The 27,534-nt window shown below is 53.8% G+C and overlaps 1 protein-coding gene across 1 annotated transcript; it reads right to left on the reverse strand.

The window, feature by feature from the left end:
- Window positions 1-406: 406 nt before the first annotated feature.
- Window positions 407-26,913, reverse strand: ATP1A2 (ATPase Na+/K+ transporting subunit alpha 2). The gene is made up of 23 exons (XM_004284449.4): window positions 26,766-26,913; window positions 21,480-21,584; window positions 21,236-21,295; window positions 19,554-19,757; window positions 18,939-19,052; window positions 18,552-18,686; window positions 17,739-17,856; window positions 15,753-16,021; window positions 14,664-14,862; window positions 14,419-14,528; window positions 14,143-14,277; window positions 13,228-13,417; window positions 12,937-13,112; window positions 9,143-9,279; window positions 8,538-8,688; window positions 8,281-8,449; window positions 7,890-8,044; window positions 7,169-7,292; window positions 6,813-6,958; window positions 6,484-6,614; window positions 3,858-3,959; window positions 3,669-3,760; window positions 407-2,720 (listed from the first exon to the last, which is right to left on the reverse strand). The coding sequence occupies exons 1-23, from the start codon at window positions 26,775-26,777 to the stop codon at window positions 2,692-2,694; spliced, it is 3,063 nt and encodes a 1,020-aa protein (XP_004284497.1). The 5' UTR covers window positions 26,778-26,913; the 3' UTR covers window positions 407-2,691.
- Window positions 26,914-27,534: the final 621 nt, after the last annotated feature.

Raw genomic sequence — 27,534 nt, forward strand, 5'->3', positions numbered from 1 at the left:
TGGTGTTGGCCATCGGGGCCCCCTCAGCCCACCATCTCCTTCCCCTACCTGCTCATATCGAGAGTGGCCTGATTTTGGTCTGGGACAGAGAAAAGCAGAAGTGGCCCTGAGGGTTTGGGCCCATAGATTCGTGGGCTCTTCCCCGTGCTAGAAAAACCTTTATGGTTTTTGGGGTGGGTTCACCTGCGAGGAAGGAAGGCCCCACTGTATTTTCATCTAGGTTGTTTTGCAACCTAATTTCTTCCCCTCTCTCTTGCTCCACTGACATCGTCTGTTCCCAGATTGTTTCCCTCCTGTCCTTATCTCCTGCCCTCTCTTTATTGCTTCCTCTGCAAGCCAAATCTTGCCACAGCACACGTTTCAATACCACAGTTTGGGAGGGAGGCAAGTATTAAGGACAGAAATCTGAATTATGGAAGGGATTTCTTCTTTCATAAAGAAATGCAACTTTATTATTTTCAAGTACATACGTAGTGCCTCAAACTAATGTCTTACAAAAGGTCACCAAGTAAAGGTCTTGTAGAATGTTTCTTAACAAATACATAAGAACTGATGACAATTGGCCCATGCATTCACTATTTCTAAACGGATATTCCTAAAGTGCCCCAAAAGTATTGTTTTAGGAGACTACATATGCCACCCTAGCAATATTGTCTGTGCTCTTAATTTACTAAGCAAATGCCATTTTATTGATTGTGCAAAGATAAACTTTTGTCCATGGTCAATAAATCTCAAATTAATCAGGCCCAAATTAATATGGTTTCCCATTTAGTTTTCCAAGCCCAAGGCAATGACTCATTATTTCAAGGTACCTCTGATAAGGTAAAGTTCCAGTGTAATGAAGTAATAGCCCTTGGGAGGTTGTCTACCGGCCTGAGGTTTGTCTCTTTTGCTTCCTTCCTTTCTGCCTTAGGTCTTCCATTTTCCTTAGGTGTCTCTCACCCTTGCTTGGTTCATCTAGGATTCTCTCTACAGGACATTCCCTAAGCCCTCTAAGCCAGGCTTAGAGAATGGGCAGAGCTGCCTGCAGAGCAAAGTGGAGGTGTGGAGGGGGTTAGGGAGGGAAAAGCATCTTCCTGTAGGAACCTGAAACCAACTCCTCATCTCAGGGGAAATTGGGCACAATGATCATCAGCGTGAAGGGCGAAGGGCGTTGGTCTGGGAGGAGCAGCCCTGCTGTCTAAGGTCAAAGGCAGGTCTCCTAACGCCCTCTCTTGCTGTCCAGAGGTCCTAACCACACCCATGACCTAAGCTGATTCTGCATGTCCCTGGAAGAGAGGACGTTTCTGGGAACTTCTCAACCCCAATTCCAGCTTATGGCCAGGGACCTCCTTTTCCAGGGCTGGCTTGGCAGTGCCTGGGAGTGACGCAGGTTCATCCAGATGGGCATGAAGGGGAAGTAGGGAGGGGCAGGGAATGAGCTGGCAGCTCCCCCTCTCAGCACCACATGGAACTTCCGAGGACTTAGCATTCTAAAAGGTGAGGTGTTACCAAGCACACATGGTGGAGAGAACTGGAGCATCTGTGACACCTAGGTCTCGGGGACCAACAGACCACAAACCAAGGGTCAGTGGGGAACACCGTGGGCACACGGGTGTGGAATCTCAGTGAAGGCCCTCAGATTGCCTCCTGGTCCTGCCTCTGCTGCTACTCTGGTGACATTGGAATTGGTTCTACTGGCGGGGTGCTCTAAAGCAGGGGTCCCCAACACCTGGGCCTCCGACCGATACAGGTCCGCAGCCTGTTAGGAACTGGGCCACGTAGCAGGAGGTGAGTGGTTGTGAGCGAGCAAAGCTTCATCCGCAGCCCCCCATCGCCCCCCATCGCTGGCATTACCTCCTAAACCATTGCCCTGCACCACCCCTCCCCGTCTGTGGAAAAATCATCTTCCACGGAGCCAGCCCCTGGTGCCAAAAAGGTTGGGGACCGCTGCTCTGAAGGGCAGGTCACAGAGCTGGAGCCCAGAGATCTATGTCAGACATCCTGAACTGACATTCTCTCTCCTTTCCTGTCCCCCTGCTCCGCCATAACCCCCTCTCCCACCTGTCCGCCCAGCTCTCCTCTGGCGCTTCCTAAATGGCTTTGACTGGGAGACGGGCCAGCTTCTCCAACCGGCTGGCTTCCCTTTCTGGCCTCAGGCCCTAGCACTCACCAGGAGGCACCATTTGTGATTTCCAGGTCTGAGGGGGAAGCAGGGGACAGAGTTGGGCAGGAAGCAAATGAGGGGTGAAGGTGGGGAGTGGGGTGGGGTTGGAGAGATAAAGGGACACTGGTGATCTGAGACAGTTCCCCTCCTGGTCTAGACAGACCCTTGCCTTTCGGTGTTGATGTGTTCTAGTGGGAGGTGGGGGTGAAGGAACAGGGACCGGGGAGGGCTGGGGTACTCCTCAGGTCCTCAGGTGAGATAGACAGCAAGTGGAGTGCAGCAGAGCAGGACCTGGGGAGGGACCCCTGACACGTAGTGTCTGGGCTGATTGCTCCTAGACAGGCCTCTGGGGCAATCACCCCAAGCTGAATTACCCACTGCCTGCAACTCGGCCTGCTGAGTTGCCTCATTCTCTCGCCCCAAGTCTTCTCCCCAAATGCCACCCCACTGTTTTCCACCCCTCCCCAACGCCATCCCTGCGACACCTTCAGGGCCCCACCCCCACCCCCCGTCTTTCCCATGCTTGGCTCTTCTTTCCAACGGGCTCAGTAGTACGTCTCCTTCTCCACCCAGCCTGTTAGAGAGATTAGGCACGGGGATTGCAGGGTGAGCTTAGAGGAGACAAGAGATAAATGCCCTAGGGGCTCGGTGGTTGAGGCCAGGCAGAAGGGAAGCCTGGGGAAGGGGAGTGGGGGAGGGGACTCCATGAGGCCATGGATTAGGGGAAAGGAGGGACTTGCATTTAGTACAGGGGACGGTGGGCCCGGAGTGCTTTGGTTGGGGGTGAAAATACAAATGACAACAGGGGCTGTTCAGGTAACAAGTGAGTCTCTAAAGGGCAGCCGTCCATTGTTGCTGTCCGGAAATGGGGCCTTGGGAGCGACAGCGCCTGTGATGTTTCAGGAGAAGCCAGAAAATTGGATTTTATGTGAAAGCCCCTAAGTTTTAGATATTAGGCCAATTGCAAAACAAAAAACAAAAAACACCCGTGCAAGAAAGGGCAGCCAAACCCAACAATATCCACGGACCCTATTTGGCTTGTGGGCCATCCATTGTCAACCTCCAGTAAGTGATCGAAAATGCTTGCTGGGAAAAAAAAAAACACATGGTTGATGCCTGGGAATTAGGAGGGCTGGGTTGTAGCGCCACTTCTGCTGCTTCTGGCTTCATGACCCTGAACGAATAAATTCACCTCTGCCCCTCTCTTTGTCTGTAAGATGTGGAGGTGGGACTAGATGGCCTCGGAGGGCCCTTCTAGTTCTGACGTTCTGTGATTTCAGGTGGAAGGCGGAGGGCCTCAGAGACCAGTTGTGTGTTGGGTGGGACGGGAATCTGGGAGGAAGAGTTTCCGCAGAGTCAGGGCTTCTAGGACCCCGGACCCGAGGATCCGAGGGCACTGAGGAAAAGGGGCGAGGATCCGTAGTAGGAATGGAGTTCGGGGTTTGGAGCCCTGCAGGGGTAGGGTAGCCACAGTGGGGAGCTGCACTTTGCTGGGGTTGGGGCGCAGCACTGAGGCGCTTACCACCTGGATATCGCCGCAGGATCAGCTTTCGGACCTCATCGTAGATGAAGATGAGGAGACTGTAGGGGAAGGCGCAGAACCACCAGGTGACCCTGAGGAAACAGAGGAGAGTGTCAAGGGCATCAGACGTTGCTTCAAAGGGACCAGAACTTGGATCCTAGCAGGGGGACCGTCTAAAGAGACACTCACTTGAGCGGGTACATACGCAGGGCCACACCCATGCCCGGGCAGTAGGACAGAAAGGCCGCCAGTGCTGTCTCCTCCAGGAGCCCAAAAATCAGAATCTTGTTCCTGGAAAGGCAATGAAAAGAGGGTAGGTAGCGTTGGAGGGGAGGGCAAGGAGGGGCAGAGATCCAGGGTGACCCCTGGTGGTGGAAGGGAAAGAGGCGGGAAGAAACGCTGGGGAAAGGCTATACATGACGTCTTCCCATGCCTTCTTCAAATGCTTCTTCTCATGTTAAATGTAACCAAAGAAAGATTGTCTTTAATTTTTCTGCTTACTGATTTTACCTCCGATTATTGTCTATAACACATACTTTCATTCATCAAATACATGTTTCCCATGTGTTGGGTGACACGCTCTGTGCTGGAGATGCTGTGGTCAATGCAAGCTTCCTTCTGGAGACCCGGGAACCTGCCCTCACGCAGCTTATGTTCTTGTTACTGCTCCAGGCACGTGGCCTTTGAAAGTGTCGTCTCACCAGCAAGATGCTTGTTCCTTCACTTCAGGACCCAATTATATCTTCTACCCTCTCAGTGTCTCCTACAGCCCCAGGTAGTTGTTGGTCACAGATATTCAATAAAGAAGGGAATGTTTGTAAAGTACTCAGAAAGGGAAAGCTCACTGGATAAAAAGTGCTGAATATATATTCACCACATCAGAACTGAAGAGCAGGAGAGAATAAGGCTCTGAGGACAGTGTCTGGAGTCGGACAGGTGGGGTCTAGTCCCAGCCGGGCCACTTACTAGCTTCTGGTTGTAAGCAATGTTGCTTAACTTCTCTGAGTCTCGTGCTCCTTCTGTGGAGGAGATAGTACCTTTATATCCTACGACTGCTGGGAAGATTATGGGAGATAATGCGAGGAGAGCTCTTGAACGTGGAACGTTCTTAGCTGTATTTTATAATCTCATGCACTGCACCTCTTCATGGCTTAAGCCAGTGGTTCCCAAACTTTTCACTCATTAAGGATCCCTCTTATTTTTCTTCTAAAAAGGCCACATTTTAATTGATTTTTTTCTCTCCAGCTGCATTTGTTAATAAGTAATGGATATAGGGAATTCCCTGGCAGTCCAGTGGTTGGGGCCCTGCGCTTCCACTGCAGGGGGCACGGGTTCGATCCCTGGTTGTGGAACTAAGATCCCGCATGCTCCACAGCGAGGCCCCAAAAAAAGTAATGAATATATTTCCCCAATTAGAAAATTAATTAGCAATACACACGGCTTCCAAAGAGAACTGCGCATTAGCATGTGATCGCTATAGTTCATACTTAGGCTTCTGCCTGACAATGACACTTTGGTAAGCTTGGGACTCTTCTTAGAGGAAGTGCTTAATTTCCATAAAGCTGTTTGAATAATGCATAGAGCATCTCTGAGGACCCCTGAGGGTCCAGACAGCCCAGGGTGGGGCATAAGGTGCTAAGGCTGCCTCGGGCCAGGTTACTTGTCGGTATTAGTACTCCTTCCCTGTCCCAGTCTGAATTTTGTTTAGTTTCTTTTCCACTTGCCTCTCAGATGGGCAGGATTTAGCCGGTCTGGTCATGTCCCCTGCTTGCTCTCTCACCCATGCCCTGCACAGTCGGTCACCCAGTGTCTTGGACCCTCTGCTCCTTCTTCTCTGCTCACTGCCTTGTCCCCGTTAGTGTTTTTAGCTCAGTGGAATCTCCTTCCTTCATCTAACAGCCTTTTCCCTTTCCTCTCCCTAGGATCTCAAACGCTATTAACTTCACTGGAGTTTTGGTATATATATATTTTTTTCTCAAACTAAGAAATTGTGACAAAACTCACGTGGGGACTTGTGCCCATTGTTTGCAGTAGAAGGAAAGAAAGATAATGGGAGTGATACCTTCGGCACCGACCACCATCCAGGCTGAGCTGCAGAGGAATCACTGGTACCCCCCGGGTGCCAGGCTCTGTGACAGGTGAGCCACCCAGGGTAGTAGTCACGAGCTTGGGCTTCAGAAAGAGCGCTGGCTGAGCTATTTCCAGCTGGGTGACCCCAGGCACACCATTTAACTTTTTGCGGGGGTCTCTTATCCATAGAATGAAAATAATACCTCCCTCACAGAGCTACTGTGAGGTTGGACGATGTCTGTGAATCACTTAGCACAGTGACTGGCAAGTGTAACTCACACTATAAGAACTTGACCCTGAGCAGCTCACAGCTCCCACAAGGACAACATCACCACCACAAGGCAAGTGCTGTGAACTAGAGCTACCTGCCGAGTGGAGGGGAGCACAGGGGACCCTGTATTTAGGGCTGGGCCAAGGGGTGGGGGTGAGTATAAGATAGAGGAAGGAAGGGAGGAAGGAAGAAGGGAGGGAGGGGAGAGGTAAGGGGAAAAGATGAAAAGGAAAGATGATGGAAGGAGACCATAATGAAGGAGATTTGGGGAGCAAATTAAAACTCATCAGAAAGAGTCATAACCCTCCTTCCTCTTCGCTCATCTATTTCCAAAAAGGCTACGGATTTATAGCCGGGCAACTACAGTCAGAGGCCCCAGCCGATGGGGGTGGGTGGGTGTGCCCTGACTGCGCTCTGCCTGGTGGGCGGGGCCGGTGGTCTGCCTGGTGGGCGGGGCCGGTGGGCGGGGCTCACTTCATGCCCTGCTGGAAGACCGAGTTGCGGCGGGTCTTGCAGATGATGAGGTCAGCCCACTGCACGACCACGATGCTGGCAAAGAAGGCCGTGTGGCACGTGAACTCCACCACCTTCCGTTGCTCATAGGTCTGGGGGAGGGCGGGCAGAGAGAGGTGAGGGTGTGAGAGGAAAGGGTAGGAACAGGGTGCAGCGTGGTCCAGGGCAGATGTTAAACCCTGGGCACCTACTCCACCCTTAGCCCCCAATCCCATTGGCCACGACTGACCACTCCCGCCAGACGTTCAGCTCTCATATGTGTGCATCTGCACTTACACAGCCCCACTTACCCACTCCTGTCCGTAGCTGTCCTCCAGGTCGTTCATGGACCGGTCGTCCCAGTCGAGGCGGATTCCCAGCAGCCGTGAAGGCAGGAAACCATTCTCTGCCAGGATCACGAAGTAGGTGAAGAAGCCACCCAGCGCCTGGATCATCCCTGTGGGTGGTGGGCAAAGGACAAAGGGCAGGGCCTGGGTCATAGAAGGTAACAGGATGGGACCAGCCCCTACGGGCCAGAGAAGGACGGACATCCCTGACCCTCGGGGAGTTGGCCCCTGTCCTGGAATTTTGCAGGGGGATCATCCCTCCAAAGGCTGGGAAAAGCGTCTTCTTGGGGTTCCCTCCTGAGCCCCGGGCCCGGCCGCACCGATCTGTCCATAGGCCATGCTGATCAGCCTCTCGTTCACCAGCTTGTCTGTCTGCGGGTTTCTCGGCTGCCGCTTCATGATGTCACTCTCAGCTGCCTCATAGGCCAAGGAGATGGCAGGGACCTGTGCAAGGGGGCAGTTGGGGAGAGGACGGCATTTGAAGGGAGAGGGTGGGAGCAAAGGATGATCAACAGTGAAGAATCTTTAACACAATTCAAACACTTATAAAGACCCAAGACCCTGGACTTCCCTGGTTGAGCAGTGGTTAAGAATCCGCCTGCCAATGCAGGGGACCCCGGTTCGATCCTTGGTCCGGGAAGATCCCACATGCCGTGGAGCAACTAAGCCCGTGTGCCACAGTTACTGAGCCTGCGCTCTGGAACCCACAAGCCACAACTACTGAAGCCCGTGTGCCTAGAGCCTGTGCTCCGCAACAAGAGAAGCCACTGCAATGAGAAGCCCGTGCACCGCAATGAAGAGTAGCCCCCGCTCGCTGCAACTAGAGAAAGCCCGTGCGCAGCAACGAAGACCCAACGCGGTCAAAAAAAAAAAGAGACCCAAGACTCTATCATCTTCCAGGCTTTGTGCTCGTCTTCTCTGCAACCCTCACAGCCTGCTCAGCTGTCCCTGATGCACCTTTCCTTCCACCTGTGGCTCACCCCTACCCACTGCACCTCCACGACTGCCTTGCCTGTCCCCTCCTCCAACCCATGGCCTCACCATGTCAGTGCCCAAGTCAATGCAGAGGATGGTCACAGTGCCCAGAGGCAGGGGGATGTTGGCGATGATGAACAGCAGGAAGGGGGTGATCTCGGGGATGTTGCTGGTCAGGGTGTAGGCGATGGATTTCTTCAGGTTGTCAAAGATCAGGCGGCCTGTGGGGAGGTTCTGAGGGCATCAGGGAGATCAGAGGGACCCTCCCCACCCCTAGCCCCTGAAGCATGGGCCGCTCGTCTACCCAACAAAGGGAGATTTTGTGTTAGAGGGAAGCTAAAGCAGGCGGTGGATGCCTGAGATCCTGAGTTGAGTCTGTCATTGGGGTAAAAGGCAGGGAAGCAGATGCGCCGGCTCAGACATCCTGGATGGCATCCCAGCCCGTGGAGCCCCTCACCCTCCTCCACACCCGTGACGATGGAGGCAAAGTTGTCGTCCAGCAGGATCATGTCGGCTGCCTGCTTAGACACGTCAGAGCCAGCGATGCCCATGGCGATGCCAATGTCCGCCTTCTTCAGCGCGGGAGAGTCGTTCACCCCGTCCCCTGTCACCGCCACAATGGCTCCCTGGGGAGAAGGTACAGCCAGGCTGGGGGTGCAGCCCCTGCACATGCCTGGCCCTGGCCCCGACCTTGACCCTTACCCCCTTGCTCACCTGCCTCTGACAGCCCTCCACGATGATGAGCTTCTGCTGAGGAGACGTCCGGGCAAAGACAATCTCCGTGTGGTTCTTGAGGATCTCGTCCAGCTGCTCTGACGTCATGTCCTTCAGGTCAGAGCCGTGCACCACACACGCCTTGGCCTCTCTGGAGCCAGAGGCAGAGCTGGTTGATTCCCTGGTACCCCACCACCCCTCCTCGCCACTGCCGGGTCTTCCCCAGCAGCTTCATTCTTCCTCTCCCTGACACTCAGTGACCTGTCTTTCCCATTTCTCTCTTTGAGGGGGTGGTGCTCAGTCCTCACCCCGCGGCAGCCTCACAGTCGTCAGTACAGGGTGCTGGGCCGGGCGCTACTTCCTTTCTACGTATCTTGCTCTATAGAAACCAGCAGCGTGTATACTGCCCTAATTTTGAAGTTGAGAGAATGGAGGCTCGGGAAGGTAAAGTGACAGGTCCGAGGTTACACAACTGATCAGTGGCACAGTCTGGCCACAGGCTCGGGACCAGGGAACGGCAGTTAGGACCAGATACCCTCAGGGGCCGCTCAAGTGTCCAGTGGGAGAGGCTGAGTTGATGGGGGAGGGGTCCTACGGAGCCTCACCTGGGGTTGACTTGGCTGACGGGAATGTTGAGCCGGGCTGCAATGTCCTCCACCGTCTCGTTGCCCTCTGATATGATACCCACACCTTTGGCAATGGCCTTGGCTGTGATAGGGTGGTCCCCGGTCACCATGATCACCTGGCAGCAAGGAGAAAAGAGAAAAGGAAAGCAGCATGAAGGGTTTTTTTTTTCTCTTTTTATTCCTTTCCCAAAGTCAGAAGAGCTAGACCACTAGATGGTGGGACTGGAAGATCCCAGCCAAAATAATGGAACTCTGTGTGTGTGTGTGTGTGTGTGTGTGTGTGTGTGTGTGTGAGAGAGAGAGAGAGAGAGAGAGAGAGTGGGTGAGGGGAAGAGACAACAACAAGCTGTGTTCAGGAGATCAGAGGTAGTTTGCCTAACTGGAGGAAAGTCTCTCTGATAGAGTAACAAGTTAATGAGGGTCCCTTGGAAGAGCAGCCTCAGGATTGTTTAGGAGTTTGAATTTCATGGGGTATGAGGTTGTCACAGCTGGAAGGACCCCTAACATCTCCTTCATTTTACCAATGAGGAAACAAAGGCTTAGCAAGGGGCCCATGATTTGCTCCGGGTCCCAGGGAACCAGAACGGACATGGTTTTCCTAGTGCCCAGTGTGATGTCTGCCGACATCCTAATCAGACAGGGCAGGGACGGGAGGGAGACATTCCCTCCCATCCCTCCCTGCTGCCTTCCACCACCTGTCCTCTGCCTCTGGCATCCCTTCACAGTGTGGGAAGAAGGTGATTCCTGACTGAACCGTGATATTCATTGCTGCTGTTGCAGAATGGATGGAGCTGGATGGGGAAGGTGGTTAGCATCTGAGAGGCTGGTAAAGAGGATGTTGCAAGCATCAGGAGGTCAGAGCTGGCTTAGGAGACCATTTGCATGTGGGGGTTTGTGGGGCAAAAAGGAAGCCTCTTCATGCCCCGCTGCCTTCTCTTCCACCCCCAAAAGCCACATGGGTCTCCCAGCTGAAAGACAAAAGCATCTTTGCAGTCCTCATCCTACTCAACCCTCTGAGGGGTTTGGCACTGTCTACCACCCCCTCCTTGAAGCCCTGTCCTCCCTTGGCCCCCATGGACTCCTTCATTCCCAGTTGCCCTCCATCCCTCTTCAGGTGGTCTTTCCCACCTGAGTGAGGAAGAGATTTGGTGTCGCCTAGCAGACCTAAGGTGAAACACTGACCTTCCCCAAGTGCCTTCACTAAATCTCAGCAGAACGGAGATGATGAGTCTTTCCTTCAGGGTCGTCTTGAGGAGATAGTGGTCTTAGGTGGACACTCACTGAGGGTTACCTGTCACCACCTTCCCCCTCATCGCTGGTCCCTCCTCCACTTGCCCTTCCTGTTGGTGTGGCCCGGGGTTTCCTTCCCCTCCCCTCTCTTCACTCCTGCTCTTGTCCTCAGCAGCAGAATCAAGCATACTAGCGTGTCTTTAATCTGTACTCACATGGGAACGAGACTGAACTCTCCTGTCCTGGCCCGCTTTCTTGAGCTCTCAGCCATATTCCTGCTTTCCCTGAAACATCTCCCCCTGAGCATCTTACAGACCTTCCGATCTCAGGGCGAAGGGAACTCCTTATCTCCACTCCCCACCCCCACAGAGCCTTCTCCTCTGCTCCCCACCTGAGATACCATCCATTCGCTTCATTCAGTCCCTTTATCTCCTGGGTCTTCTCGCCTCCCCATTTGAGTTTGGTCACCAAGTTCTCAAAACAGCTCTCAAAAGTAACTACTCCACTCCTTTTGTCACTTCCCTCATTTGGGTCATCATCTTGGTATTGCAGTAGCCCCTTATGCTGTCTCCCCAACCCCAGTTCTTCTCCAAATCCAGCCCCTCCTCCATCCAGGGAGCCTCCTAAGGGCTAGCTCTGCCCTGTGACACCTGCGGCTCTCAGGATAAAGCCCAAGTCTGGCATTTAAGCAAAATCCTTCCAACTGGCCCTGGCCCTGATTGCAGTCTCCATCTCCGGTGCTCCTCGGCCACCTCCCACTGCCACGCGCACATGCCCCGTGCAGTCCAGCCACCGCTGGGTACACACTGTTCCCTGCTCTTGACACGCCTTCCGCTCCCTCCCCGCCTTACAAAATGCTCTTCACCCTTCAGTCCCAGATCAAATATCATGCCCTCTGTAAAACATTGTCCAGTTCTCCGAGGTGGACTTAACAGCTCCCTGCTGCTCTGAGTTCCCTGGACATGCTTTCCCCAGGCCTCGGTGACTGTTCTGATCATGGTAACAGGCTGCCTGGCGAGAAGGGGAGCACGGGCTTTCCGGATGAGCTGGCCAAGCTTCCTATAGCCAGTCTCCCTCTTACCAGCAGTTTTATTTTGGGAAAGCTACTTACCCACTCTGAGTCTCAGCTTGTTTTATTTTTAAATGGGGATCATGATGCCTACCTTAGAGACAGAGTGGTTGCAGGGTTCAGAAATCACATATATGTGCATATATACATATAAGCCCTCTAGTGTGATGGTTAAAAAATAGCAGAGGGCTTCCCTGGTGGCGCAGTGGTTGGGAGTCCGCCCCCCGATGCAGGGGACGCGGGTTCGTGCCCCGGTCTGGGAATATCCCACATGCCGCAGAGCGGCTGGGCCCGTGAGCCATGGCCGCTGAGCCTGCGCGTCCGGAGCCTGTGCTCCGCAACGGGAGAGGCCACGGCAGTGAGAGGCCCGCGTACCGCAAAAAAAAAAAAAAAAAAAATGCAGATACCTCAGTTCAAATCCTGGCTCTACCTCCTACTAGCTCTGTGGCCTTGGGCATGTCACTTTGCGTCTCAGTTTTTGTCTCTGTAACTAAGGGAAAATACTAGTGCCTACTTGCGGGGTCGTTGTGAAAATCAAATGAGATCATACAGGTTTGGTGCTTAGAATAGTGCCTGATGCATATAAACCCTCACGAAACAATGGGCTCTTTTTATTATTAGAATATCTGGCCCTTCGCGGGTGCTCGAAGACCCTATCTGTTAAAATTGTTCTGTGATTAACTTAAAGGCGTTTGTTTCCCCTGAGGGATCGTGAGCTCCCGAGGCCAGGCACTGTACCTTATTTGTCTTTTGTATCCCCAGTGCCTGGTGCAGTCCCTGGCCCTCAGTAGACAGGTTGAGGTGAACTGATTTGGAAGTAGGTGAGAAGTTGCAAAAGGAGGAACAAGCGACGGCATCAGAATTGGTAACTGGACAGGTTAAGAGTGGTAAAGGGCTGTATCTTGGAGACAGGAAAGTAACCAAGATGGAAGGGATTTTTGTTTGTTCGTTGGACTCCAGCACCTTGAACGGTGCTCAGTAAACAATAAATATTTGTTGAAGGAAGCACAAATGTCGTACAGAGAAGGGAGTGGTCATTGAGAAGCAATTGCAGTTGGAGAAGAGAACGTGGGAGAGGTAGGCTTGGTGGAATGAGGATTGGAGCTAGTCTACGGGGTTATGGGGTGGAGGTGAGTGGCCGCAGGCGAGAGCCTACTAATCTCATCCTAAACGGCTAGAGCGAGTGGGCGCTAGCTGGGAAGGGGAGGACAACCAGATCTCCAAGATAAGGGTGATTGATAGGCTTGAAACCAGAATGGAAGGAGCCGTGCCCCAGAGAGAGAGGATTGGGTGTGGGAGACTGGTCACTCTGAGCAAAAGGGACAAGGGTGAGAGCTCCAAGGCAGGGACCGACCTTTCCTTGCAGATGGACGGCTTCTCCTCTCAGTCAGCAGGAAGGAGGCCAACAGTGGCCCAGCCTCTGAGGCCCCTGGACTTTTGGTGTTTGGGAGGAGGGACGAAGTGAGGCTAGTACCTTGATGCCTGCACTCCGGCACTTGCCCACAGCGTCCGGCACGGCAGCCCGTGGAGGGTCAATCATGGACATGAGCCCCACGAAGCAGAGCTTCTCCGTGGGAAAGTTCAGCTCATCTGTGTCGAATTTGAAGCCCCGAGGAAACTTTCCAGAGGGCAGATTCAGTTGACAGAAGCCTGAAGGGGACAGAAGGGAGGAGTGAGAGCAGCAAGGTGGCTGCCGGGTTGCCCCCAGAGCCCCTCATCCCAGGGAAGCCTTTCTCAGCCCTGCTCCCTGCTTCTGGCCCCTCACCTAGCACTCGCTCCCCAAGTCCTCCCAGCTCCAGGTAGGCATTCTGGAAGGCGTCTTGCATCTCCTTGTCTAGAGGGACCTCCTTGCCCTGCACCAAGATGGAGGAGCACCGGTCCAGGATGCGCTCGGGGGCCCCCTTCATCACCAGCACGTAGCTCTGGGGGCTGTCTTCTCTCTCGTGGATGGACAGCTGGAGAGAGGAAAGGCAGTTACAGAGGGGCCACACTTGTCTTGAAGCTCCAGTGCCCAGCACGGGGCCTGGGACAGAGCAGAGGCTGGTAAGGAAAACTCCCTTAATAAAATACCCCCTGATCCATCAACCATTGTCAACATAGGGAGAGTCTCTGTGTGTGGATGGGTGTTTGGACCTCATAGTCCTAACCCTGTAACCTGAGAGTCACCTTCCCATAGGACATTCATTCACTCAGCAAATATTTACTCCAATCAGTTAGGACAGGCGTTGTGTTAGGGGCGAGGTGGCTTTGTCATCAGCACGCCCCATCACCACACTGGCCTTAGGGGGGCTTTACCCCTGTGGCTTTTACAGGACATAGCTGAGGCTGCATTCTTGCCATTTAACAGGTGCCCGCAGGCTGAGGGATACCCTAAGGAAATTTCCGACGTATGGTTCAACTGAATGGGATGGAAGGGTTGGGGGACGGAGCCAGAGGATGTGGAGCCCTGGGAAGAAGAGTTGAGAAAGTGACAGATTGTAGTAAAGGAATGAAGGTTTGGGAGCTGGGTGTGGGGTTAGTCATTGCAACCAGACATCTGGTCACCCACGTTGCCCCGGGGGATGATGCAGGGGTGAGAGGGTGCTCAGATGCTCTCTTTCCTGCTGTTGATTCCCCTCCGACTCTGTGTGCCCCTCATTCCATCTCTCCCTCTTCCCTTGACCTGGCACCCAAACCAGACCTGGTACTTATTGGTTGAGTTGAAAGGGATCTCCGCCACCTTGGGGTTTCTATCCCTCATCTTCCTCACGGAGCCGCAGGATAGCTCAATGCACTTGAGCAGAGCTGACTCTGAGGCATCACCGGCTGTGTCCCGCTGCCAACAAGGAGAATTCAGTGTCACAGCGGAGGACCAAGGAGGGAGGGCACTGACGTCCCCGAGGCAGCCACAGGGTGCAAGAGGGGAAGCTGGGCGTCAGCAGAGTGGGCGGGCTGTGACGATCCCCTGACCCCCTACCTTAGACACAGAGATGTTCTCCTGCCCTGCCTTGAAGACAGCACGGTTGCAGAGACCAGCAATCCGGGACAGGGCGGTCCACGTGGGGGATCGTTTGTCGAAAGTGGCCCCTGGGAGGAAAGGAGAGAGAAGCAGGAGCTTGGCTCTCCTTTAGACCTCTTATCTCACCCCACCCGCCCCGCCACTCCAGTGCCCTGAACATCCTCCAGTCCCCTCCACCCACTCTGGGTAGAGCACTCAATCACCAGACTGATCTTCTGTGGTGTCGGCCTCATGGATCTGGTTGTCAAACCACATGTGGGCAACGGTCATGCGGTTCTGGGTGAGGGTGCCCGTCTTGTCGGAGCAGATGGTGGAGGTGGAGCCCAGCGTCTCCACCGCCTCCAGGTTCTTCACCAGGCAGTTCTTCCGAGCCATGCGCTTGGCTGTCAGGGTCAGACACACCTGGTGGAGAGAGAGGGCAATAAAAAGGGCTCAGCCTGAAGCTGGAGATACCCATGTCCTTACCCCAGACCATGGCTCTGTCCCTCCTCCCTTGATCCTACTCCACGAACACTGAGAGAGACCTAGGTGTAAGTCATGAATGTGTTCCATTTTAGACACGTTGAGCTGAGATCATGAGTGTATATTTAGGTGAAATGTCCAGTAGGGAGTTGAAGATATTTGGCCAGAGCTCCAGAGTGGGCCAGAGTAGAACAGGGTGTAGGTATGTGTGAGTCATCAACACCAAACGGGCACCAGAAACTGGGAGGAGATGAGCTTACTCAGGGGCATCAGGAGGAAAGAAGAGCACTGAGGACTGAGGATCGGTGGAGGTGGGGAAGAGGAGACAGTGCAGGGGACTGGGGAGAGGAGAACCAGGGTAGTGATGAGTCACAGTCATCAACGAAGGAGAGAATGCTAGGAGGGTGGACAGCAGTATCCATTTCAGCAGCAGAGTTAAAGATGGGAGCTGAGGAAAGGTCACTGGATTTGCTAATTAGTCACTGGTGACAGCGACCTTGGAGAGAGCCTTGATGGGAGGGTTAGCCAGGATGGGCAGTGGGGAGATGACCAGTACAAGGGTTGTGAGAAAAGGCGACCAGGACGAGTTCTGGGAGAGAAACTGAGAGTGAAGGCACAGCCCAACCTAAAACCTTTCAGACTCAAACTCTGAGCAATGTATTAAATGATCTTTTTCAGACTCACATTCTAAGCCATGTCTTAAAGGAGAATCGAATATGTGATTTCAGGGGCTGGAAGTAAAAGAACTGCAGAGAAGCCATAGCCTCTCTTGCTTTTGAGGCAGGGTAGCAAAGCCCTCCCCTGGAGGCCCCTTGGCCTGACCCACTCACAGTGACAGTGGCCAGCAGCCCCTCAGGCACGTTGGCCACGATGATGCCGATGAGGAAGATGACTGCCTCCAGCCAGCTGTAGCCCAGGATGAGGGACAGCACGAAGAAGGATACCCCCAGGAACACAGCCACCCCCGTGATCAGCTGGATGAAATGCTCAATCTCCATGGCTATGGGTGTCCGCCCGACCTCCAGGCCTGAGGCCAGAGTGGCTATGCGGCCCATCACGGTCCGGTCACCTGTGGCAATCACGATGCCCCTGGCAGTGCCTACAACACAGGAAGGGACACGAGGTTGGGTGCCTTGGGGTCGCAGGAACTGAAGTCTCATCCTACTTCCTGGGAGAGGAAAACCATCACAGAGTAAAGAAGCCAAAGACTGTGGTTCACTGTCATTAGATTGTACCTCCCTTGGCTTCCTCTCCCAGCATAGATGGCCAATCCCAGACTCCATACAACAGCAAATTATCTTCTCTTATACCTGGGCCTGGGGAGGAACCTTGCAAATAAACTCAAGGTTCAAACTGAGGAGATTCAGTAAATGAAATAAAAGTATTGCCTGTGGTATTTCAGTAAAATCAATCTCATACTTGTTATCGTCCAAAAATATATTACAAACACAAAGTAAAGCACTTATGGATTTTCCCTGTAGTCTTAAGTTTTTCTTTCTCAACACTAGGCACGAATCTCTACAGAAGAAGCTAGGCAACCTCTAGCCCTTATGTAGACATTCCAGGGGTCTTCAGGGGAGGAAGTGTGCTGGAGTGGAAAGAGCGTGCCTCGGAGCCAGCCAGACCTGGGTTTGCCTCCATCTTTGAATTCCTACCTAGGGATTGTTTTAATAATGAAATGAGACAGTGTTGTCATACACCTAGAGCAGTGCCTGGCACACAGTAGGCACTCAGTAAATGTTAGTTCCCTTCATTTCCTCTCCTCTCTTCAAAGCCAGTTCAGAGTAAGCAGTGGACATGTTTTACTAGGCATTTTTATCAGTTGTGGGAAATGTAGAGCAAATTTCAGAATCTCAGTACAGTAAGAATTTAGGAAACAATGTGTGGTGATTTTCACTATGATTCTAACTTGCTGAAGGAGGGGGAAAGCCCAGAGAAACAATACACACTGAAGAGAAATGAGAAACGGGAAGGGAAAGGTATGTGTGAGGAGGGGGGTGCAAGGCCTCCTCTGACCCATTTTCTGAGGCCCACGGTCTAGTCAGGCTCTTCCTCCCACCAGCTCTGGCCCCGGCCTCCCTCTCCGAGTCAGCCCGACTCTGCTCACTGGCACAACCAAAGAGGGCAGGGCTTTTGGTGGTGCTTGGACTCTGGCCACTCAGTGGCGTCAGCTCTGGGAGCTCTTCCTGGCCTTTGGTCATCTCTAGAACCCAGAGCAGTGGTGGGGCACACCGGGCAGCCTGTGCATGACCAACGGTTTCTTTTGGTGAAGCGCAGGCCAGGATGCAGCCTGAAGGAAGGCCTGAATGTTCACCTGGACTGAAAGCTTTCCTGTCCCTTCCCCAGCTCGGGCCCTGGTCAAAGCAAGGGTCAGAGAATGAAGCAACTAGTCCCAGAACCAGGAGAGATGGAAGTCATCAGTCAAACCAGAGACTTCTAGGAATCAAGGATGGTTTGGGGCGTGTGCGTGTGTGTGTGCATGCGCGTGTGTGCATATGTGTATGTGTGTACGGGTCTTGGCCCATATCTGAAGGCTTGGGAATCTGCGCTGTCCTGGGGTGGACAGAACAGAGATCTTTCTGTGGGGAGGTGACTTTTCCCTGGAGTCACGCCGCCCCAGCCAATACCCTGCTCTCTGGAGGGGGATACTTCTGTAATACTCAGGGCCCTCTGTCCCTTCAATTCCCTCCTCCATAGCCGGGCTTTTGACAAGTAAGTACAGCCATAGCCCCCAGTCCTGCCTGGAGGCTCAGGATGCAGTCTCCTCCCTCAGCTGATGCTGGGACCCGGGGTTCCCCACCAGGCTAGCCTCTCACCTTCCACGCAGTTGGTAGAGAAGAAACAGATATTGCGGGTCTCCAGGGGGTTCTCGTGGGTGAACTCGGGGGAGCGGGTCTGGGGCTCCGACTCGCCTGTTAGGGATGAGTTATCCACCTGAGGAGGAAGGCAGTGTGGAGTCATCAGATGGGCAGACGCCTTCAGGCACGCACAGCTGTGTCCTGACTCCGGCCACACTCAGTCTCCGTGACACCCAAGACAGAATTACACTCGCCCTCATCACATATTTATAGCATTACTCAGCTATTGTCCCTGCTCTGGTTTGGAATCTGGGCTCTCACTGACTTCTTCCGTAACCTTGGGCAAGTTATTTAACCAACATTGCCTCCCTTTACTCATCTATAAAATGGAGAATGGAAGTAGAATCTCTGCATTGCACAACTACAGGGGGTGCTATTCACACCGTAGCCAATGATGATGGCACCGTCTAGGGTTGTGCGTGGCATGACTTATGTGGCCACGTGCAACCACCCGGCACGATTATTCCGTTCTTGCAGAGTTAAGTTAGGTAGCCTATGTGAATGTATATAAGGCATGTGACACATAATAATACTCAATACATGATGGCTATAAAGTGGATATCAAAGAAACACCGGGGGTGCAGAGCATTCATGACACAGATACAAGGATGCATACGTGTAATATGTGAAGCAAGGTGTGGCTGGGCAGTGTGGGGCAGGTGTTGACACTGGACCTGGGCCTCCCAAACTTCAAACTTCTAACGGGCCCCTCTCAGCTTTACCCAGCTTGCTTTGCGGACTCAGCCAGTGGCTCTGGCCTGGCCCCCTCACCTTACAGCCGTGAGAAGAGATGATCCGGAGGTCGGCAGGCACTCGGTCTCCACCCTTCACCTCCACCAGGTCTCCCACGACCACCTCCTCCGCATTGATCTGCATCTTCTCTCCTTCCCGTACCACAAGGGCTTGCTGTGGGGAGGCCCCGGGGATCTCAGGAGATGCTCATCTTTACCCCTACCTTCCTCTTTTGCTGGTGTCCCACCTCACCACCAACCCCATCAAGGAGGACAGACCTTGCACCCTTAGCAACAAAATAGGCCCTGGAGTGAAGAGCTGGGGGGTCTTTTTTGCCCAAGCCTCCATCTCAGAGCCCAAGGAGTTGAAGAGATGAGTCTCCCAGAAACCTTATGCCCCAGCCTGGAGCCCAGCTCCGCCATCTACCTGAGGCACCATGTTCTTGAAGGAATCCATGATCTTGGAGCTCTTGGCCTCCTGGTAGTAGGAGAAGCAGCCAGTGACGATGACCACAGCTGCCAGCACCACGCCCAGATACAGCTGGTAAGGAGAAAGGCTTTGAGGGACCTGCCCTTTTCCCAACCCGAGAGGGGCAGCTGCCACTCAGGATGAGCATTCGGTGCCCCCCTTTGTCTGCATCTGGGAGTGAGAACGGTGGAAGAAAGTCCTTCTCTCCAACCTCTCCTTCAACCTTCTAACCCCAGCCTCCTAAGACTGGAGGGGTTGGGGAAAATCATAGGGAGTTCCCAGGACTAGGACCTCTCTAGGGGGTGAAGACCCAGGGATGCAGACAAGCCCACTCAAGTGTGAAGGAACAGGGAGGGGGGCTGTCTCAATCGTGAATGATTGTGTATGTTTGTGTTGGAGGAGGAGTGTCTGTAGATATGTATAGAAGTCTCACCCCCTTTCAGCCTAAAGAGCAGAGGGGCTGTCAGACTGTACAGGAAGGTCTTGCTCCCTGACCCCCACCCACTGTACTGGAGATTCAGGGTTGGAGGACAGAATCATGGGCTGGTCCAGGGGTCAGGCGTGGGGGCTCACATTGTCATTGGACGGTTCATCCTCCATGGCAGCCTGGATGCCGTAGGCCAGGAAGCAGAGGATGGCCCCAATCCACAGCAGGATGGAGAAGCCCCCGAAAAGCTGGCGACAGAACTTGACCCACTCAGGGGTGGTCGGGGGTGGGGTGAGGGCATTGGGTCCATCCCGAGCCAGAATGTCCTGGGCCCGCTGGTTGGTGAGGCCCTGAGGGAGGCAAGGAGAGGTGTGGGGGCTGAGCTCGCATCTGGAACCAGCCAGGCCCCTCATCACTTCCCACCAGCTCCCTGGCAGCAGAATAATGTCCAGGTGGAGAGAAAAATCCCACCTGGTCAGAAGGGGAAGGGGACCATCAGGAGAGGCCACACGGAGGAGGTGGCATTTGCAATGGGTGTTGGAGGACTTGAAGGCTGAGTAGGATTTTGGCTGTGGTCCCCCCACCTCTGGTCAGCCTTGGGTTGAGACACATTTTGGTTAGGGCCACAATAATCTCCTCTGGAGGCAGCCTTGATAAGACTCCCTGGAAAGACATCTCAATCGATCTCCACCCCCCACCCCAACTCTCTGCCTTCAGATTCCCCCCCTTCACCAAGGATTCAAGAAGAGTCCTACATTACTGATCATGAATGTCACACAGCTTTGGTCACCATCCATCTCTTTCCCCAGAAAGCTTTGCCTGACCCTGTTGCCCTAGCCCCAGGCTGGCTCACATGCCCCGTCTCTGGGTCCCATTGTATCCCAGGCATGATTCTAGAGCTGTACTCACTATATGGCTTTGGAATTCTGTTTGCCTTCCTTTCTGCTGCTGGACTTGGAGCCCCTTGAATGCAGAGGCCACTTCTTATTTCTCTTTCTATCTGTCCCCTCATTTATTTAATAAATGTGTATTGAGCACCTACTACATGCCAGGCAATGTGGTCAGGGCTGGGGATCCAGAGATGGACAAGACCCACGAGTTCCTGCCTTGCACAGCTTATGATCTCGTGAGGTAACACACTATAAATAGACATTACTGCCAGATAGTGAAAAGTGTTACTTAAAAAAATAAAGTAAGGTAAAGGAAGGGGGTGTAGAATTTTCAAAAAGGCAGTCAAGGAAGGCCTACAGGAGGAGGTATACACCCATTACATTTCTGATGAACGATTTTTTTTACTTTTCACAATGATGGGCTTGGCAATGTGACTGTGCCACTAACTATTGATATGAACGTGGGAAGCTACTCTCTCTCTGAATCTCCTTGTTTTAATGAACAGGTCTCCACACCTGGCTTGTTGTACAGATCAGAGGAAAGTACGTAAAGCATCTATCCCAGCGCTACATGCATAGCAGCGCCCAACGCATTACTCTGATAATAGTCATGGGTTCCCCCACTATTGCATGTATGTCAGTTCCACGAGAGAAGGTGTGTCACTGAAGCTGCTTGGGATACAGCCCTGCCCAGAGGCCCTCCAGGGCCTGGGTTTTAAGGAGTTCTGGCTTCCAGGCACTCAGGAAAGGAGCTGTAGACCGGGAAGCAGGGGATCTGTGTTCTAGCTTTGGCCCTGCCACCAACTAGTCCCTTGTCTCTGGGCCTCGGTTTCCTTAACTGTAAAGACGGTTGGCTTGAGTTTTAAGGCCCCTTCTACCCTGAGGCTGCGTGGTTCTCTCACCTCTTTGGTGCCCTCCCTAGAAGCCCCTTCACTGACCTTGGACAGATCCACTTGGTACTTGCGGCCCAGCTCGTCCAAGGACAGCTTGTGGTCGTCCTGGAGAAGGGAAAGCAAGTTTGCTTTGGGGAAGGAGGCAGACTGTGTGTGTCTAGAATGCATCTGTGGGCACTGAGAGCACAACAGTGAGGCAAGGAGCATGGGGGGGTGGGCACGAGCTTTTCCCTGAGGGGCAGCTGTCCCAGCGTGGGAGCCCTTCTCCATGGCCTGGCTGGGGGCTCACCATGGCCACCTCCTTCTTCAGCTCATCCAGCTCCTTCTCTTTCTGTTTTTTCTTGCCGCCCCCATTTTCCGCAGTGGTGGCTGCAGGTGAGTACTCGCGGCCGGCCTGCAAGAGGAAGGGAGAACCCAGGGAGTCAGGGAGGACGGAGGCCGGAGCCTCTATTCCCACTGGATAGCCGGGGACCTCAGGCATTGGGAGTGGGGGGGCCAGTGGATTCAAAGTCAGTGGTCAACCCAGGGGAGGAAAGGGGGTTGCAGGGTGGCGGGGACCCCAGGCCCTCAGTTTGAAAACGATTAGCGGAGCCCCAGGGCTGTACATGTGAACTTCGGGAAAGGCTGGGGGGCTCAGGACTCAGGACCCCACTCTTAGCTTTTGAGTAGTCGGGCTCATGCTAAGATTTTGCTTGTTGAAAGAACCCTGCTCTTAAAGCAAAGTAAACAAAAACCTTAAAAACCACCATCCTACACTATTTAGAATTGTAGAAGGGACTGGACAGGGCTGGGGGTTCGCTGAGGGAGCAGTACCCTGTAGGGATGTCTTTGTTCCAACACCGTGGCTGCTTTACTCAGAGAGGAGTAGAGACAGTTAGGAATGGGGGTGCAATTAAGAGTCTTTGGGGAGTCAGGGGTCAGGGCAGGGAAGTGTCTGGAGGAGGAGGGGAACCACAGGGTCTGGTGGTGGACTGTGGAAATGGGATGAGCAGGGCTCACGGACTGAGAAATCAGTAGTCGGAGGACAAGTGCGTCCAGGAAATGGGCGCGCAGAGCGCCCTGGGAGCCCTCTCCATCCTGCCGCCACCTCCCACCAGAATGCAGGATTTGGGGTTGGGGTGAGTCATGGCCTCTTGCTGGCAAAGGTTTCTGGGGGAGTACCCCCAAGCCCCCCTCGCCTCCAGCCTGGAATGTGAAGTTACTCCCCAACCCCTTTGGCCATGACACTTTTGGGACTAGGCTGCCGCTGCTTGGGCAGGATAAAAGGTGCTGGGAAGATCATGTGTCTGCAAGTCCTGTCAGCCAAGACATAAAAGTTGACCTCAGAGCTGAAAAAAAAAAATTGCGACTGGGCAAGAGGCAATTCACAGGACTTGAGGCCCCAGAGCACAATGGGGTGAGGAGGGAACTGGGCCCTGTTTGTCTAAAAATATAAGGAATTGTCTCTGAGCGTAGAGAATGGACTTGAGGATACGGGGAGGGGGAAGGGTAAGCCGAGACGAAGTAAGAGAGTGGCACGGACATATATACACTAGCAAACGTAAAATAGATAGTGGGAAGCAGCCGCATAGCACAGGGAGATCAGCTCAGTGCTCTGTGACCACCTAGAGGGGTGGGATAGGGAGGGTGGGAGGGAGACGCAAGAGGGAGGAGTAATGGGGATATATGTATATGTATAGCTGATTCACTTTGTTATAAAGCAGAAACTAACACCATTGTAAAGCAATTATACTCCAATAAAGATGATAAAAAAAAAAAAAGTGAAATTGTCTCTGAGGATAAATCTAAAACTGAAAATGCATGGAACTCTTAGGTCCAGGCATTCCTGGGTCCTTTAGTGAAGTCAGGTGAGCATTTTAACCGGAGCCTCGTGAGGCAACATCTCCCCCTCCTCTTACTGGCCTGTGGTCTCCTCGCCGCCACCAGGCTTCCAGGGTCTCACAGGGGCCTTCTGGGGGAGAAGGTGGGGAATTTATCCTTCCAAGGGGTCTTGGGTGATAGGATAGGAAGTGGCTGGGGAGGCCTGGGATGGCGTGACAAGTGCCTTCTCGCCCCCTCTACCTCCCCAGGCTCCTCTCCTCCCACCTCCCTCGGGATGTTGTGTCCTTGTCACAGAGGCACTGCTCAGCTCCTGTCCTGTGCCTCCACTTTTCCACTGGACCCTAAGGGCCATGCCAGGGTTTCACAAATGAGCTTTTCTATACTATGATGAAATTCTTTTTTTTTTTTTTACTGTAAAGAGGGAACACCTGGATGGGATCTACAGTCAAGGTGCTTGCCCCCCCCCCTTTTTTTTTTGCAGGATAATTCATTTTTTAAAAACAGACTTTTTGTTTCAGAGCAGTTTTAAGTTCACAGCAAAAGTGAGCAAAAATTACAGGCTCTCATATACCTTCTACCCGCCCCTGCACGGCCTCCCCACCGTCAACATCTGGCACAAGAGTGGTACATGTGTTACAATAGATGAACCTACGTTGACACATCGTTATCACTCAAAGTCCATAGTTTACATCAGGGTTCATTCTTGGTGTTGCACGTTCTGTAGATTTGGATGAATGCATAGTAACATATATCCATTATTATAGTATACGGAGTAGTCTCACTGCCCTAAAACTCCACTGTGCTTGGGGACGATACATTTTTTTTCCATCAAAGAGGAGCCATCCAAGGAATGTGGCAGCTGCCCTGATCGCAAGAGATCACGAATCTAGCACCTGGAGATACAGAAGTCTGGCCAGTGAAATCAGGAACTGGGGTGGGGGAGGTGCAGAGAGAGGCGGACACCGCCATCACCCAGACACTAATGATCTAGAAGGATATGAGCTCTTTGCAGGCTGTGCTGCTCAGAAGTGCTCTTCTCAGCAAAGGTGATCAGTAAATCTTGCGTTTGTTTCCACGCAAAGCACCTACGGATCAAGGCTCTCTTTGGCTTCCTGAACACTGATCTTCCTGGGGAGACTGAAGCAGCCCAACAGGAGTGGGGAAGGGCTGTGAGTAGTGTTACCTCTCGCTTCCCCAGGTGACTCAGGGGGGCTCATTTAATTGAATGGATTGAAACGTCCTGGATTCACAAATCTAATGCTTTGGATTCTGTCCTTGGTGGGACAGCACTGAGAAATGGATGAAAAGCAGCGAAGAGACAAGAGGCCAGAGACCGGGGTGGATGAGCGTCATTGTGACCCTCCATGTGACCCTCTGGGCATTCACAGAGGAGGGGGCTGTGCCTGGGGGCTAAGAAGCAGAGCCCAGAGAATTTCTGTACATACAGGCATGAAGTTCATGAAAATTAGAATCAAAGGCATGGTTTAAAACATTTCCCAGCCCACATATGTACGTCTGGCATGTACAGATGGTGGCTAAGCAAAGAAGCTCTCTGCAGCAGCCCCTTTCCCTAAGTGCCCATCCTGCTTTCCTGCCGGCAGGCACAGAGCTGGGGACACACGGCCCCGTCCCCCCTCCTGTCCTGGCAGGGATCTCAGGCTCTGCAGCCAGGAGCCTGCAGAGATTCGGGGCCAGCGGGCTGCCCAGGCAAGAAAGAAAGAGAGGAAGCAGGACCACTCCCCTCCCCTCCTCCCTCCCCCATCCACAAGGCCACAAGTCCCCCTCTCTGGGCCTTGAGTGCTGAAGGAGAACAGAGAGTTCTTTCTGAGAAAGCCCAGGGCTGGGACAGAGTGGGGCAGCTGGAAATCAGCCAACTTTCCCCCCCACCGCTGCCCTTCGGTGGCAGCTGGAGCAGGCCGGGCTCCCTCCCACCGGGGTTGTCCCTTCCCCCAACTCCCATGCTGCCCTTCACAGTCACAGGGTGATGAGGTGACAGTGAGCCCTTGCTCTGCAGGGAAAAGGAGGATTTGGATGGGGGGGTGCCTTCCCTCTTCAGGGGTCTCCTGGCTGGGTGAACTCCAAGCTCCCCCCTTAAGTCCCCCCACTCTCCCCAGCCTCAGTCTGGATAGAACCAGACCTGCTCTCTGACTCGCTACTGGGAGTGGATGGGAAGGGAATTCAGGGATGCTGGGGGAGAAGCACAGACCCCTGAAGAAGTCAAGGTCAAATCACTTCTCAAGCAGGACCTCCTGAGCTGGGTCCACCCTGTGCTAAGGTGAAGGAGGGGAGAGGTTCGAGGTCCTGTGCCTCAGCTGGGGACTCCCGTTCCCTGGGGGAACAAAAGATGTCAAGGTGCAGCTGAAGGTCCCCAGACAGTATCTTCCCATGGTTGTGAGCTCTTCCTCTGTGAAGCCCACACGTCAGACACAGCTCTTCACAGACCTCACGCGCCCTCACACTGTGACATCTATGCTCACTCATGCTTGAAGGTCTGCACGTTTGCAAATTTGTCTCCTGAGACACAAACACAGGTGCTCACGCATGAATGTCTGTATCAACTGCAGCCTATGGAGAACACATGAAAACACACACACACACACACACTCACACACACACTCACACACACACACACACTCACACACCAGTTCTATTTATAGCTCCCACCCTAGCTCAGGAACCCTGGTGTCCAAGCTCCGAGTTTTCTCAGCTGCTAAACTCAGTGTGATACCATGTCCTTGCCTGACCCCCCTAGGCCCAAAGAGCCCTACAGCTCCCCACAGGCACCTTCTTTCCTCAGCACCCTCCCGTTGCTCCCCAGGCCCTTTCCCTCCCTGCTCTCTTCTGCCAGCATTCCACAAAAGGAAAGCCGCCAGGGCGCAGGATGTAAAGGGATTGGGTCACTTTTCTCCATATGGAAATTTCATTTCCAAGCATTCAAAGCCCTGGCCCTGTCCCCCACCCCCCTTCCCTGGTAGTTGTTAATCTTCCCCTTGGCATACCCAGTGCTGCAGAATGCCACAGGCTGGGGTGGACTGAGGGGGGTGCCTGCGGCTCTCACCAGCCTCTGGGAAAGTCCTCAAAGCACATGGCTTGCAGCCAGAGGACAATGCTGCCCGGGACATCCGGGGGCGCTGGACGGGGGGCTGGGGCACATCACTCTTCCTCCACACCCTCCGCCCAGCTGTCCCTGGAGCTCAGGGCCCCTGGAGCTGGTGTCTGGAACTGCTTGGTGACTCTGCAGTGGATGGCCCCTGCCCCTCTCTCCAACCTCAGATTGGACGCCCATCCTCTCAGGCTGGGACTCCCAGAGGAATGGATACTTTCAGAGGGTGGCGAAGGCGGGGAGGATTAACAGTACCAAATGTCCCTTCAGCTGGGAGGCTGGGAGACGCGGTGAGAGAGGAGGAACGGTGGAGATGTGGCTGGAGGAGCAGGGACGGAGACGAGGGAGGGGGTAGAGGAGGGAGGGTCGGAGGGGGTGCGAGTGGTGGGCTGCGGGGCTCGTGCTGGAGGTGCTGGTGGAGAGGACAGCGCTTGGGCGGCTGAGCTCTATGGGTCTGTGCCCTATGGGTCTGTGCCGTGGGGCTGTGCACACAGTCGTAGCCGGGACACTGTCAGTTCCAAGTTCAAACCAGTCCACTGCTCCTCCCTCCGTATCCCATCTCCACCTCATTCTTTCCCTCCAGCCTCCCTCACCGTCCAGAGAGCCCTACTGCTCCCCCCAGAGAGGCCCCTGCTCTTTGGGAATACTCACCCCACGGCCCATCTTGGGGCAGAGTGGCTGAGGGATCTAGATGGGGGAGGTCACCGGGAGGATCCCAAGCTCACAACACCAGCCTGGGGTGGCCAGAGACCCCAGCAGACAGACAGTGAGCACCAGGGTAGCTTTAAATAGGTCCCTCTCCCCCTCCCCCCCTTCCCCTTCTCGGGAAAGAAACGTTTGTTGAAACAGGATCTCTGAGGACTCCTCCCCTCCCGCCCCTTAAGCAACAGGCCTGTGGAAGGTCCGTTTGTCCCTGCTGAGTGCCCCCCCTGGGCTCCCCTCACCCTCCAAGCCCTGGCCTGGGGCCACCACTGCTGAGAGCAGGGAGAGGCTGTGCCGGGCTGGGAACATGCCCCTTAGGGACAGGCCGAGGGGGAGCAGTCCCCTCAGCAGCCCAGAGGCCAGATGCCATGAGATCTGACCCTTCTTCTTGTTTTCCTGCTGGGGAAACTGAGGCTCAGGGAGATTGAACTATTTGACCTGATAAAACAGAGTCAGAATCTGGGTCTCCTGAGTCTACATCCAATCTCCCAGAGAAAGAAGCAGGGACTGTTCCTTCCAACTGTAGAGGTGGTGGGGATACCGAAGCCAGGAAAAGGTAGTGTTGGAACCCAGGCCAGCCCTTGTGTATGAAGGGGGCCCCGGTGAGAGTCAAAGGCAGCTCAAGGAACAGCACGTAGTCTGCTTGGAGATGGAGGGGAGAGGGTCTCCCAAGCCCTCCAGATGTAGCCTTTCCAAAGTTTGAGAATCAAGACTCCTG

This window comes from Orcinus orca, chromosome 1 (genome assembly GCF_937001465.1).
Source record: "Orcinus orca chromosome 1, mOrcOrc1.1, whole genome shotgun sequence".
Taxonomy (NCBI): domain Eukaryota; kingdom Metazoa; phylum Chordata; class Mammalia; order Artiodactyla; family Delphinidae; genus Orcinus; species Orcinus orca.